Genomic DNA, 14884 nt, shown 5'->3' on the forward strand with positions numbered 1-14884 from the left:
AAGTGTTAGGATATGGATCCACAGGCTCTCCGGTGCGTTGCTATAGGGAGCATAAGTCGGGTGAACCTGTGATCCAGCACTTCTCCTCCTGGAAACAGGTAAACTCCTATACGTTTTCAGCCGCAAAATGTATGACGAAGTATCCATAACATTGTCGCTCCAAATAGCAGAAACTTTGATCAATCCAGAGTAACTGTGCTGCTGTCAGCTAATGGAAGGTGGTACAGCAGCTTAAAGGGAGGAAGTTCACTGAGCTGCAACAACACAGAAGAAGATTAGTAAGTAAAGTGAGTTGCAAGAGACTATATGAAGCATACTACCTTTTTACAAAGTTAACCAAAATTTATACATATATTTACATTTATGTAAATGTATGTGTATATGCATATGCATATATTATGTGCAATACAGCCATATAAAAACGGAAGGAAGTGAGAGAAGGAAGGCAGAGGTTGGTAGAGAGAACCATAATTTAGATGTAAGTTAAAGGTCTGATGAGTACTGAGTTTGCAGATGCTTATTATGCTATTAAGAATAATTAACTACATAAAACCAGGCCTTTACGTAGACATGAGCCAGTGACCTGAGTGTCACAGACTAAAGGTTATGGTTAATCCGCTTCTGTGCCCCATGTTCCACAAGGTTTAGTAAATGCTTTTTGGGGGGGGTCACTGCTCTAACTGATCTTTTTCATGTCTTTTGTTTACTACAATCTTCATCTCATGTTGACCCATGCATTAATATTTGGTCTTGCTGTCTTTTTTCTCTCCGTTTTCCATTCCATACCTCATCAGATTAGTACTTCTCAAGTTTGAAGTCATAATTTATTTCCTGTAGATCAGTGCTTCTGCACCAGGAGTGGTTACCCCATCACGGGTCATTTGGTCGTGTCTGGAACGGTTTTGGTTGTCACAGCTGGTGGTGGGGTGCTGCTGGCTACCGGTGGGCTGCCGAACACCCTGCAGTGCACAGACCAGTCCCTGACAACAGAGACTGATCCAGTCTGGTATGTCAGTAGCGCCAAGGTTGAGAAACCGTAGCGAATCTCAGACATTCGATATCTTAGATTGGACCTATTATTTTATATGTCCTTCGAGGGGAGGTAGTGTTGAATAGAGCAAAGACACTAACATTTCATTTTATTTTTTATCACTGTTTTTACTATCACTTGGTGGAATTGGACCCCAGACTAAAACTTGGGGCTGACGTGAAGAATGCAGCTCTGTCCATAATCTTACACGTTGGTATCCCTAGTCTGATTTTCGATGGCCTAACAGTGATTTAGGCACCCCCTATTCCCTTTATTCATACTTAATTTTATGTATTTGTTAAGTTGAGCTGGAAACGAAGAGCAAAACGACAATGAATATTCCTATCAGTGGAAACATTCGGTTTTTTAAGGTTAATATCAGGCTGCATACGATCATTTCAGGGTAGACTGGGAAATGTAGTGTTCAAAGATGACTTTCTGAAACAAGGTAACACCATATGTACACACATAAAAATGAACATTTTGAAGATTTTATTTAAGTCGTGAGGGAGCCGGTTGTAGGACCTGTTACTGCTAGCTCAGGGGTATCGAAAGGCGTGTGCAAACTGGCTTTTCCACGGAGGAGACGGGCGTTCTTCTGCAGTGCTGCCAGTTACCTGTGTGCAGTTTACAGAGGTGCAGAATACCTTCCGTGACATCAGAATCAGACATCGAAAAGCCATCCATTGGATACTCCACGGTCTTCCACTGGAGCACGATTTTTTCCACCCCGCGACGCAGAGAATTCAACAGGGCTTGCTCGAAAGGGCACACAGGGACAAAGGAGTTAGTACAGTTTTTAGCTGATTGTGACCCTCCCTCAATCTCTTTGTCACACACTGGTGCTATGACTCCGCTGCTTGGCGTAGTGAATTTCAGGTCCTCAGTCTAGCATTTATATTCCCCTCTGATCCAGTCCCAACAGAACCCCCTCAGCTTTTTCTCCACGTTGTACCTCTTCTGTAATACACCCTGCTCTCCCACCGCGTGAGATTTCACGGTTCCTGAACACAGCATACGCATTGAGGCCTGGGTGGCGGTGGTGGTTCTGTTTACTCCCTCACCGCAAAGCAAAGCGCTCGTTCGCTCGTTGTGGAGTATCACTGAGAGCAGTCCCATCCTTCAGTTTGTGGTACACGTACCAAATCCTCTGCGAGATCTTTTCTAGGCTCCTTGAGAATGGCTTCCTTCTGGGTATTTCCATGCGTAGTGCTTCTCAGAATGTGGTCCTTGCCCCAGCAGCATCTTTTCATTATTACCTGGAAACTTCTTGGAATTGCAAATTCTTGGGCCCGACTGTAGACCAACTAAGTAAACACTGGGCATGGGGCCCAGCAAACTGTGTATTGTTATCACTGTCAGTGACTCTGAAGGGTGTCGAAGTTTAAGAACCAGTGCCATGGTGAGTTGTACTTTTTTAATAGCTGTTTTGCTTGTACTATATTATGTTTCCATATAGATCTCTGTCCTTTATTTTTCTCTTGGTGTCTTGATAAGAACCTGTATTTCATTAATACCTGTATTAATAAGTTAATAACCTGTCTTGATGACCTGTCTTGATTAAGACCTGTCTTGAATAAGACCTTATTAATCAAAATTAATAACCTGTTTTGATTAATAACCTGTCTTGATAAGAACCTGTATTTCATTAATGAGTAGGCACTCATTACCTTTTCACTAATTTGAAATTAATTATTTCTCTTACTAGATGCTCCTCATGAAATAACCAGGGAACAAAATTTATTCATCATTTGTTTGTGGAAATTACGCTGATTGTTAAAAGATAAATGGGCAAAGTTGCAGCTGCATTTCCTTGTGTGTATACTTCCCTTGTACTGCCTTTATTTCAGTAGAATATGTCACGTGACCTTGTTTTGAAAGTTAGTGTCTGTTTGAATCAGTGTCTGTTTTTTGCACTCTGGCCAAAATGCCGTCTGGGGGTTAAGAGCACGAGACTATGGAATCAGAGCCCTGAGTTTGCATCCCAACTCCCTTTCTAGATGTGTGATCCTTATTTTCTTTACGAAATAGAGTTCTGTCTCGTATGGTTGTTTCGAAAACAAAGAGATGGTGAATGTCAATTTAGCAAAGGCAGGAAGGGCCATTATGAGCCTGTCTTCTGGAGTTACAGTTTTCTGATTAGGGTTTTACCTGTATTCCTTAACAGTCGTTCAGTGAAAAATTATTAGTCATATTGGTCTGTGTGTTTTTTAGAAAGAGATTTATTGATGTGTTTTAAAAATAGTGCTAAACATATTTATTGTAAAAAGTTTGGGAAGTATGGCATAGTGTAAAGAAGAGAATAACAGTGCTCCCACTCAGAGGTTACCATTGTTGAAGTTCTTGCTGTGTTCTTTCTAGAAGGTTTTCTGTGTGTACTGTGCATGTTCACTTACCTGCTTTTCATTTGAAATCTCTTGAGTATTCCTAAGTCATTCAAGACATTTAGGAGAATGGAAGCTGTTCCGTTGGAAAATGTAATTCGATTGTATTTGAAGCATTAAAAAAATCCTCCTCTTTTTGAATTGCAAAACTGATACATGTATGTATCAGAAAATAGGGAGCGGTAAAGAAGGAAACATAGGGGCACCTGGGTGGCTCGGTCGGTTAAGCCTCGGACTCTTTGGTTTCTGCTCAGGTCATGATCTCACGGTTTGTGGGATCTAGTCCCATGTCGGGCTCTGCACTCCAGAGTGCAGAGCTTGCTTGGGATTCTCTCTCACTCATCTCTCTCTATCCCTCCCCCACTCTGGTTTTCTGTCTCTCTCAAAATAAATAAATAAACTTTAAAAATAAAAGTAAATTGCCTATACTCTTTACAGAAACCAACCACTGAATACAGTTAGTCTTTTTTTTTTTTAATGGTGATTTATTTATTTTGAGAGAGAGAAGGAGAGAGAGAGAGCACGAGTGAGCAGGGGAGGGGTGGAGAGGGAGAGGGAGAGAGAGTATCTCAAGCAGGCTTTGAGCTGTCAGCACAGAGCCCGATGCAAGGCTTGATCTTACAGAACCATGAGATCATGACCTGAGCCCAAATCGATCTGGATGCTTAAACTGACTTAGCCATCCAGGCGCCCCTATTTAGTCCTTATAGGAAACAACAGATTGGGATTCAAGATAAATAGTTTTTTAAATGCCTGACTAGAGTATCATGAGCCAATGACAATGCATTATCCCAGCTATTCTTTTTTTTTTTTTTTTTTTTTTAACATTTATTTATTTTTGAGACAGAGAGAGACAGAGCATGAACGGGGGAGGGGCAGAGAGAGAGGGAGACACAGAATCAGAAGCAGGCTCCAGGCTCTGAGCCATCAGCCCAGAGCCCGACGCGGGGCTCGAACTCACGGACCGTGAGATCGTGACCTGAGCTGAAGTCGGACGCTTAACCGACTGAGCCACCCAGGCGCCCCTATCCCAGCTATTCTTAAACATAATTTTTCTTGCTTTGAAGAACGTGGAAATCATGAGGATAAAGTTGTTTTCATTTTCTTTCTTTTATGTTTTACTAGGGAGTAAAACAGTGCTGTTCCACTGAATGGTTGAAAGTCTTGATAGATTGCCATATTTATACATACGTATACCCACAGATATATTACACATACACACTCTCCAATTTAATGTTACTTGTTTTGAATTTCTGTATGTTTTAAAAAACAAGAATTCATATGCTTAACACCATTGTCTAAATATATTTTGTGCAAACCAAAGTGTTTTAAGAAGCAAAATCAAAATCAGAAATGTTTAATACCTGTAAGTGATAACACAAATTGTTTCTAATAACTGAGAAACAAAAAGTTGTGTGGTGCTATAAAAGATAAATATTTTCAAGGGGCGCCTGGGTGGCTCAGTCCGTTTAGCATCCTACTCTCGATCTCGGCTCAAGTCCTGCTCTCAGGGTCATGAGTTCAAGCCCCGTGTCGGGCCCTGGGGTGGGTGTGAAACCTATGTAAGAAATTAAAAAAAAAATTTCTGAGTGTATGAAATCTGGTTCTTTGGTTGTCCTATAATGCTTATTTTTTATTGATAATGAAACCATTTTCTTTTATAGAATTGTTAGGAGTGTTGACACTGTTCCAGAATTCAAAAGTATGTTTTGATACCCGTGGTTTTTGGTAAATTCGATTTCTTTTTTGCTCTGAGAGATTTATGCATATCAGCAAGTTAAAGTTGTCTTTTACGAATTACTCTAGCAGTCCCTACAGAAGTTGACAGCTACCATAGCCTGTTCCCTCTAGAACCACTGCCGCCGCCCAACCGGATACAGAAATCAAGTAATTTTGGATACATCACATCTTGCTACAAAGCTGTAAACAGCAAAGACGATCTGCCGTATTGCCTTCGGAGGATACATGGTACGGAAGATAAGTTAGCCACTCTTTGAAGCATATTGTTGAGGCTAAGATTATTGAAATATTCCTGCATGTATTTACTTATTTAATATGTGTATAAAGGATAATAAATAAGTTTGTTAATTCATTTGGAAATTAGTAGCTCATAAATGATACATCACATGGCCTTCTCTTCGCGATTCTGATGGAATAAAGGAGGGATTTCATTTGCAGTTTAGTAGAAAAAATTTCCTTTTATAGGTTTTCGTCTCGTTAACACAAAGTGCATGGTGTTGGTCGATATGTGGAAAAAAATTCAGCACTCAAATATCGTAACCTTGCGTGAAGTATTTACCACTAAAGCATTTGCAGAGCCTTGTGAGTAATTTGTACTTGTCTTTCTGCTTTTGTGGGCTTCATTACTTGAAGCCAGATTGCAATAATGAGTGTTTTGTGTTTTATTTTAAGCCCTTGTGTTTGCATATGATTTCCACGCGGGAGGAGAGACTATGATGAGCAGACACTTCAATGACCCTAATGCTGATGCCTATTTCACAAAGAGAAAGTGGGGTAAGAAAGACACGCAAGCAAGATTCATTTTGACAAATGCCTTTGCTCTGTGGAAGAGTGGTTTTCTATTTTAAAATGCACGTGAATTTGTTTCTGTGATCATAGCGCATTAAAAAAAGAAACGTCTCAAAGAATCGAAGCCAGTCCATAAGCGGCTGGGAAATAGAGTATTGTGTGTATAGGCTGAGAATGGAGGCAGGGTGTGAAAGACTCGTGGAGGTTTCTGAAATGTAAATAACCGAGAATGTGGTGAAAGTGTTTTCCTCTTAAACATTTTGGTTTTTTCTTTTAAAACTACAAGGCTTTCTGGGGGCGCCAGGGTGGCTCAGTCGGTTGAGCGTCCGACTTCGGCCTCAGGTCGGGATCTTGAGGTTCATGGGTTCGGGCCCCACATCGGGCTCTGTGCTGGCAGCTCGGAGCCTGGAGCCCGCTTCAGATTCTGTGTCTCCCTCTCTCTCTGCCCCTTCCCCGCTCATACTCGCTCGCTCTCTCGCTCTCTCTCAAAAATAAATAAACATTAAAAAAATAAAATAAAACTACAAAGCTTTCTGGATAAAGGCATTTTGGAAAATAATGCCTATAGCTTCACCACCCAAAGTACAACCACATTTTCTCTTGATATATTTCTTTCCAGTCTTGGTTTTTTTGTTTTGTTTTGTTTTTTGGTCTCCTGTCACATTGTTTCCTTTTCTTTTTATCATTTTGTAGCATTGCATCTTTCATTTGTTATAAGTATTTTCCCCCTAACTTTTGTATTTTCTGGATATAATTTAATGACTCTCTTATTATAGCCCAGTGTGACTATATATCATTTATGAAGTGATTTCCCTAAACAAATTTTTTTAAAAGGTAGGACTACATGTTACTTAAGGAATTAATCTTCAAAATAAATTTTCAGGTAACATTTACTTTAATGGGATATTTTCTAATATGTATAGTTTCAGTACTTAAGAGAACCAAAATATTGTAATTATGCTCTAATAAATGTTTATTAGAGGGTAAATTGCTTCAGAGTCAAAGTAGGTAGGTCATCCATTTTGAGATGTTTGTTAATTAACTAGGTATTTGGGTAAGGAAAACGTATGCATCATTTTCTTGTTTGGGGGCAGGGAAAAAGCACTGAAGTCTCTTAAAAAATTTTACTAATTGAAGTGCAGTTAACAAAGCATTGCATTTTTTACTGTAGTTTTTAATCTTGTAAAGATTTTCTTGACTCACATACTGACAGAAATTAAGGAGGAAGAAAGATGTGAGTCCACAGTATAGTCTCTTTTGGATTGTGACTCCTTTAAGGATTCGAATTGTGGACGAGATATTACTTTTGTTTACTTGTAACTTTGCTTTCTGACAGTTGGAAGAAGAGAGCTGTGGTTCCGTGGCTGTTTGGCATTGAAAATCTGGTCATATGGTGTGGTCATTTTTTTTCCTTTTGCCGTGTCATCTTTAGACACGTACATAATTTTGTCGAAGGGGATGTGGTACAGCTTTTCCTATAGATGTGGATATAGCTGTAGTTGTTCAAGTTTATTTTAGTAGCAGCACCTGCGCGATGACTGTTGGCTTTAATTTATAGCTGGGTTTCTCAACCTCAGCCCTGTTGACATTTAGGGCTGCATAATTATTTTTGTGGGGGCTGTCTGTGCATTCCACAATATTCGGCAGCGTCCCTGGCCTCTGTCCTTTAGATGCCAGTAGCAGGCCCCTTCTCCAGCAGCGACCCCAAAAATAGCTTCTCCCTACATTGCCACAGGTTTCCAGAGGGGCAAAATGGACCCCTGTTGAGAACCGTGAATATTAGCACTCCTTTCCAGTTTTTTTTTATCTTTATTTTTGGTGTTAACCCGTTATGTGATATATTTTGAAATGTTTACATTTTCACAGGAATCACTCCTTTTTCTGTTATTTAAAGGTATTGTTTGAATGCTCGTAATTTCCCTGGACATAGCATACGTCCTTTAATTTGTAGCAGCTTCTACTCCAAGGCAATTCTCTAGTTTCCCTTTATAACTGTTAAAAGAAAAATTATAATTTTGGAGAGCTATAGATGGAAGTCTGATGTTTTCTTACACTCTTTAACTTAGCACAAACTAAAAAATTTTGTATTGTAAGAAATATACTAATTTAGAAAATGGAAATAATAATCATACCATACTATATAAGGGTTGTGATAAGAAGGAGCACCCTGGGTGGCTCGTTCGGTTGAACATCCAACTCTTGACTTTGCTTCAGGTCATGATCCTCATGGTTTGTGAGTTTGAGCCCCGCACTAGGCTCTGTGCTGACAGTGCGGAGCTTCTTTGGGATTCCGTCTCCCTCTCACTCTCTGCCCCTCCCCTGCTTGCTCTCTGCCTCTCTCTCAAAATAAATAAAAATAAACTTAAAAAAAACGTTTGAAGTGAGGTAACATGGGTAAAGTAACTCTGCTGCTGTTAACAGTATACAGGTAAAGACAGAATCTGGCTCAGAGCAAGCAAAACACTGTTGGCTATAAATACTGCTTTCCCCTATTACCACATTTATCAAATAGTTTTATTTAAACTCTTCATAGTCATCTTTGACGATGTCTTGGCAGTTCTCACTAGCGCCACTTCGGACACTGTTTTCCAGATTGTACTATCTTTAATCTGTCTAAATTGAGGGAGAGCAACTTTTCAATTTTGTATTTGCTTTTCCTTGGAAACTTTATCCCAAGCCAGAAATTTTGCTACTTGTTATCTCCACAATTAACCATTTAACTGTGTTGCTTTTATGCCTAATTCACAAAAAAATTTGTTTACAACCCTAAGAACACTTGAATTTATAAGGTGTCATATTCCCTGAAAGAATTAGAAAATCTGGATTAAATTTATGTGGCTCCTTTTCCACTGATGTGTAAGTGACCCAGAAAATAGTATCAAGAAGCACTGAGGGGCACCTGACTGGCTCAGTCGGTTGAGCATCTGACTCTTGATTTTGGCTCAGGTCATGATCCCAGGATTGTGGGATCGAGCCCCGCAGTGGCATTGGGCTCTCTGCCGACTTGGAGGCTGCTTAGGATTCTCTCTCTCTCTCTCTCTCTCTCTGTCTCTCTCTCTCTCTCTGTCTCTCTCTCTCTCTCTGTCTCTCTCTCTCTGTCTCTCTCTCTCTCTCTGTCTCTCTCTCTCTCTCTCATTACAAAAGAAGAGGAAGCACTTAAACGAGTTGGTAGAATCAAAATGATTACTGTCATGGTAGATCAGATTATTTTTGTGTTTCATTATTAGACATAAGTGATATTCAGGTTTTTACGTTTATATTTTTATGAGTCAGATGTCATCCTAACTAACATGGCTGTAAGAGAAGAGATGAGCAGTTTAAGGAGAATAAGAAAACATTCAGCATCAATGATAGTAGAGGCTTTTATTTTTCTTTCAAGGCATAGAATGAGCAGTTTTCACCTGCCTGAACAATAACATAGGCCAGGATTATCCACATTTTAAGTAAAATAATATCCATCATTCCTGTTTTTAATCAGAATTTACATTTATTTGGTTCACATTAAATATAAATCCTTTAATTTTCTTTATTGTTCAGTAATTACAAGGTTCACAGAAAACATTTCAGTGAGAGTTGTGCTGCTGCTGACAGCATAAAGGTATAATCTCATGAATAGGAAGTTGGGGGTCTCTTCTTACTAACAGACTGAACTTAAATTTTATGTGTATGTATATATTGACAAGTTGTGCCATGATGCATGGATTTTCTTTGTTAACTTTGGTTCGACTTCTTTAGTCTTTTAGTTGATTACTTAAAAGGTGTCATTTTTTATTTATTTGCTGTATAGGTCAACATGATGGACCATTACCCAGACAGCATGCCGGATTATTGCCAGAATCTCTTATTTGGGCCTATATTGTCCAACTGAGTTCTGCGTTGCGTACCATTCACACAGCAGGTTTGGCGTGTCGAGTTATGGACCCAACAAAGATTCTGATAACTGGCAAAACAAGGTACCACCATTTTGAGTTTTGGCTTCTTCATTGAGCATCTAACCTGTGACAGTTTAGTAAACAAAGCACGATGATTCGTTTAATTCTACTTTTTCGTATATTCCATCCAGAAGAACTGCTGTGACTTTGAGTCCATTTGTAAGTTAAAAAAAAAAAAATGTTGAATTCTTAAGAATACAATGCCTGGTCATTAACCAGGAATCATGTAAAAGTTTGGGACGTATACATAGTTAGGGTCAGGGGCTGGATGTAGAAGTGATATCCGTATACCTTTTCTGTGTACAACCGTGGTTCTCCGATTGTAGCACGAAACAGAATTGCCTGGAGGGCTCATTAACAAGCACACGTGATGGGGCTCCACTCCCAGAGTTCTCCTTCAGTGAATCTGAAGTGGGGCCTGCGAATTTATATTTCCATCAAGTTCTCATGCGATACTATTGCTGCTCATTGGGTCCAGTGCTTTGAGGACCACTGATACCAAGTTAAGGAGCACAGCCCTTGACTTCACCAGAGTTTTATTTGAGTTGCTGTGATTTTGAGACTTCTCTTGGACAGCATAACACAACGAGCTCAAGGTCTGGAACCTGGTTAGCCAGGTTCATCATACCGAGTCTCCTTAGTTGCTGTCTGTATGATCCTGAGCAAATTCTGTAACTTCTGTGTGTGCAGCAACCATAGAAGACTATTGGTGTCTCTACTTTCCACACTTACAAGGTACCTGTGTCGTGAGATTATTGAGAGGATTAAATGACTAATACATGTAAAACCGAATGATCAATACATGTGAATGGTGCCTAATACATCTTCAGTAAATGTTAGAAAGCTAATTAGTTCTCTTTCGTGAATGAATCACTGATAAAGTAGCAGCTTGGTGTGGTGAAAAGACCACTTGCCTGGTAGTCGAAGGTGTGAGTAACAGTCCAGTCCTGGCCTTATCAGTTACTGACTTCTACACCCGTAGGCCTATCGCTTGGTATCTGTGAGCCTTAGTTTCCTCATCTCTAAAATGGTGGTTGAAAGAGGTTATATGGGGGTAGGATAGGGGGTTAGACTAGATAAGATTCTGAGATCCTTCCTAATATAGGAAATGTTGAACTTTTTTAAAATCTCAGTTTAATAATTTTGTTTAAATTCTCTGGTCTTTAAAGGTTGCGAGTAAATTGTGTTGGAGTTTTTGATGTTTTAACATTTGATAACAGTCAGAATAATAATCCATTGGCATTAATGGCGCAGTACCAGGTGAGTAAGAGTGAACACGGACACTTAATAACTTAAGGCTTTTTTTCTAAGATTTTGTTTATTTGGGAGTGGGGCTTTTAAGTCTAGATTTCAGTTTATTCTGGGGGTGTCTCTAGGTCAGCTTTGAACATGTATTTCTTAATCACTGCCGTGTGTAGTGCAGAGTCCTTATCAGTTGGAATGCAGAGAGTTAACGACAGTGTCAGAGACTAAGCGTTCGGAGGAAAATATGTTTATGTGGTCGGGAAAGTCCTCAACATAGATTAAAACAGAGTAATTGGCGAATAGATCATATTCAGTGACATTTTACTTTTTTTCCCACTTGTTTAATGTGTTAAAATCACAGCTGTTATTTTTACTCTTAGATACTGCCCCACCACCAATCCACACATTTTAGAAATATTTTCGAAGGAATATTGTTGTATCGACATGTTCTAAATAATTTTTCTTTTGCGTACTCCCTTCTTTTACACGATCAGAATCTGGTTCTAGTCTAGTCATAATACTAGCATAGGTTTAGGCCCCTCTATGTTCTTCGTCTTAGCTGTTCGTTTCATACTTCTGGATAAATACAAGGCGTGAGAGAATAAGAGCCTGTCTCTGCAAGGAACGTTAAGTGTAGTTGCTTTTGCCTTAATTGCTCTGTGCAGGTGATGTGTACATAAAGTAAATATTTCAGGTCATTTCGTCTGTATTGCAATACTTCACATCTTTTTGGAGGATATGCAGCTGCCATTTTAAGACCGTATTATTCATTCTTTTTGTGTTAAGAAATTTTTGGTGTTTCTCAACATTTACTAACCTCTAGAGGTCTGATATAAGGCAGAATCTCTTAATTATGTGGAAAGTCCAGGAGAAAAACACTTCACCTTTTCTTTGCCCTTCTCGTTGCAACTTCTTTAGTTTAAATCTTTGAGAGATTTTAGTTCGCTGAATTATAAGCCAAGGTTTCTGAACAAAAAGGAAGAGACAGAATGAGAAGTAGAGTCTGAGTGATGCCTAGTGATCCAGTTCATGCGTAAACCTCTTTTCCCGCTGGCCCGGGGACAGTGTAGTCCCCGAGAGGTAGAGCCACACTCATCACGTTGAGCTGTATGGGTTGGAAGCGGACGTGACCCATCTTCCCCCCTCCCCCCAGCTAAACTGGGCGGCAGCCAAGCTGTCCTGGTTGGTAGCGCCATCTAGTGGGCGGCGCACAGAAGAATCTGACTGCTTTTTTCTGCCAGCAGCAGCTTTCTTCTGCCTCAGGGGGTTTGCTCTGTTCGTCTTTCTTTTCTAGGTGGTTCTTAGCTACTTTCCTTCTTCTGTCTTCCACCTAGTGCCTGACTGGCTCTGAACAATTTTCTTCTTGATCTCTGTGCTTCTAAGAGAGACTAAGTATTGGCTGTTAAAATATACATCCAGGAAAATTTTGGAGGAGAAATCAGACACTGTTTGGAACTAGTGTCATCTAACTCTGTTGCAAGAATCTGGAAACCCCATGTCCACATTAAAAGACGAAACACCTTGCAGTTTTGTTTTTTTACACGTTCAGCATTACACTATGTCATTCTTGTCTCTTCTGAATAGAGTTCCTTTTTTTAAAAGAAAATTCTAGTATAAGGGTGGTTTGATTTTGGTTTTCTGTGAGTACTATAGCAGTATTATTTTCCATTTTTTCTTTGTAGAGGTACATCATTTCAGTTACATTAGTGACAGGTAGTTACCTTAAAAAACTCTTTTGAAGGAAAAGTAATCCCAGAGTTCCAAACAAACAACTCTTCAGTAAGCACTTGGGGCAGTTGATTGGTAAATTAGGAGCTGCCTGCTGCTTTCAACCAGTTGTCACCTTCCCTTTATTTTCCAGCAATAAAAGGATATCTCAGGTTTTCTTCTTTTTCTTTTTTTTTCCTTAATTTTTGGGGGGTGGGTTATGTATGTGTGGAAGATTTTTCACACAGCTTATAGGAAGGTAAAGGAGAGAATTAAAGATAGTCCCAAGTGGGGGATTGTGATTTTACGGAGAAGAGGGTACATGAGAAAGGAGTGCATTGTTTCTTGTAGTCTATTTTTCATAGTCTGTTTCAGACACGTGAATAGAGACTGACTTTCAGTAAAGTGGACATAAGTAGAGCCATAGATAGAATCAGAAAAATCAAGAAATCAAGAATCAGGAAGAAACTGAAAATGAGTGGGGGGAAAACCTCCAGAATTCAACAAATGGGGGGAAAAACCAGATGGAGGTAAGAAGCAAAATAACAAATGGAAAATTATTTAGCTGGCAAATAAGGAAAGGAGAGTTATTGGGCTTTTATGATGTTGAACTCTCTTAATTTTAAGCAGGACGTCATTAACCTCTTACTTAAAAACAGATCCGTTCTAATTTAATCTGGATTATGTGACCTGTAGACTTTATTTCTAAACGTGCGTATTCCACCTTGAGTCAGCTTTAGAAAGTGGTGGGACGCACTCAAAAATCAGATGTTCTTATTTTAAAAACCCATCCAGTCCTTTGGCTGTCTTGGACTTTTGTTTTCCTGGCTCATACTAGGGAATACCGGAATGTTCTAGGTGGGAGGTTTAGTTACAGCATCAATTGAGGGTGGAGCTAAACTGAAAATTCTGTTGTTTTAAGGGTTTGGGAGGCTGTGTGTTGGTACGTGCTGCTCAGACACCTGATAAATAATAGCAACGTTCAGTGTGCTTTGCTGAGGATATTGGATTGAAACACTTAGAGAAATTTACAGTTCGCATTTACATGTACCAATTTGTCTTGACCAAGATTTTTATGGTTTCATTACTATAACTCGGAATGTTTTACTTGATCTTGAGAATGACTGAGGGGAATCCTTCTTGGGTTCATTCATGGCAGTGCCCTTCCGAGAACAGAAATGATCGAACAGTAATAGCGCTCCCTCCCGTGCCACCCTACCTCCTCCCTTTCTGGGCTCCTAAGTCTGTACCACAAGTGAAGTTTTAAAAAGTTTCTTTGACATGAATCCTTGGCATCTCTTACCACAATAGAGTCAAAGTAGTTTTTCTAATCCGTTTTCCCACCGATTATAATAGGGTCTCCTGTTCAGAGCGTCAAATTCACAAATGCTAGTACTGAATGAATTTTTGAATTTGAACTTTTTAATGTTAGTAATGGAGTTTGGCTTCTTTATACTTTCTTATTTGCGTAAAATGTTGAGGATAGCTGTAGTGTGCTAAAGTTTCATTAGTGACTGTCTTGAAATATTTGCCTGTTTTGCAACTATACTATGTATAAACATTCCACAAAACCAGTGGTTCTCCATCCTGACTTCATTATCAGAACTGTGGTGGAAGCTTTGAAAAACACTAACACCTAGATCTTAACCCAGACTAATAATACCAGAATTGGAGTGAAGGGATAGCTACAGGGTTACTTCTTCTGTTTGATGTTTTTAAGCTCCTCAGGTGATTTTAATGTATAGCTAGCTTTGAAAACTCCTTTTACTAGACCAGTATTCAGTAAATGTATCCAATATTTGAGATCAGGTCTCAGATTTTGAAGATTTACAGAAGTTTTCTGTCAAAATTACTTCAAATGATTTTATTTAACTCGGAGCTATTCCATTCTCCTAGGCATAAAATTATTAATAGTTACCTGCCAAGAAGGGCCACTTGGGATAACCATTCTGTTTCCTGGAGTTAGACAGGTAATAGAGAGCTTACCTCAATGTAGCCAGCTATCTTTGAAAATCCTTTTAGAGCAAAAGCCTCACAGTGGTAAATCATAAAAAAAT

General features: G+C 39.3%; 1 protein-coding gene across 14 annotated transcripts in view; it reads left to right on the forward strand.

The window, feature by feature from the left end:
• The window catches only part of PAN3 (poly(A) specific ribonuclease subunit PAN3), a 131209-nt gene that overhangs the window by 99463 nt on the left and 16862 nt on the right, over nt 1-14884 (forward strand). For 9 of the 14 annotated variants that reach the window (XR_006218706.1, XR_006218711.1, XM_042989231.1 and 6 more), the window contains 5 exons: nt 5221-5382; nt 5620-5736; nt 5827-5928; nt 9731-9896; nt 11045-11135. Coding sequence is in view for 11 of the 14 variants with exons in the window: in XM_042989231.1 (XP_042845165.1) it covers nt 5221-5382; nt 5620-5736; nt 5827-5928; nt 9731-9896; nt 11045-11135 (638 nt within the window). In the remaining 3 variants the exon portion in view is untranslated. Of the gene's footprint in view, nt 1-5220; nt 5383-5619; nt 5737-5826; nt 5929-9730; nt 9897-11044; nt 11136-13192; nt 13358-14723; nt 14798-14884 lie in introns of those variants that run through there. The other 5 variants (XR_006218883.1, XM_042989753.1, XM_042989291.1 and 2 more) reach the window with 5 other exon arrangements.

This window comes from Panthera tigris, chromosome A1 (genome assembly GCF_018350195.1).
Source record: "Panthera tigris isolate Pti1 chromosome A1, P.tigris_Pti1_mat1.1, whole genome shotgun sequence".
NCBI lineage: Eukaryota > Metazoa > Chordata > Mammalia > Carnivora > Felidae > Panthera > Panthera tigris.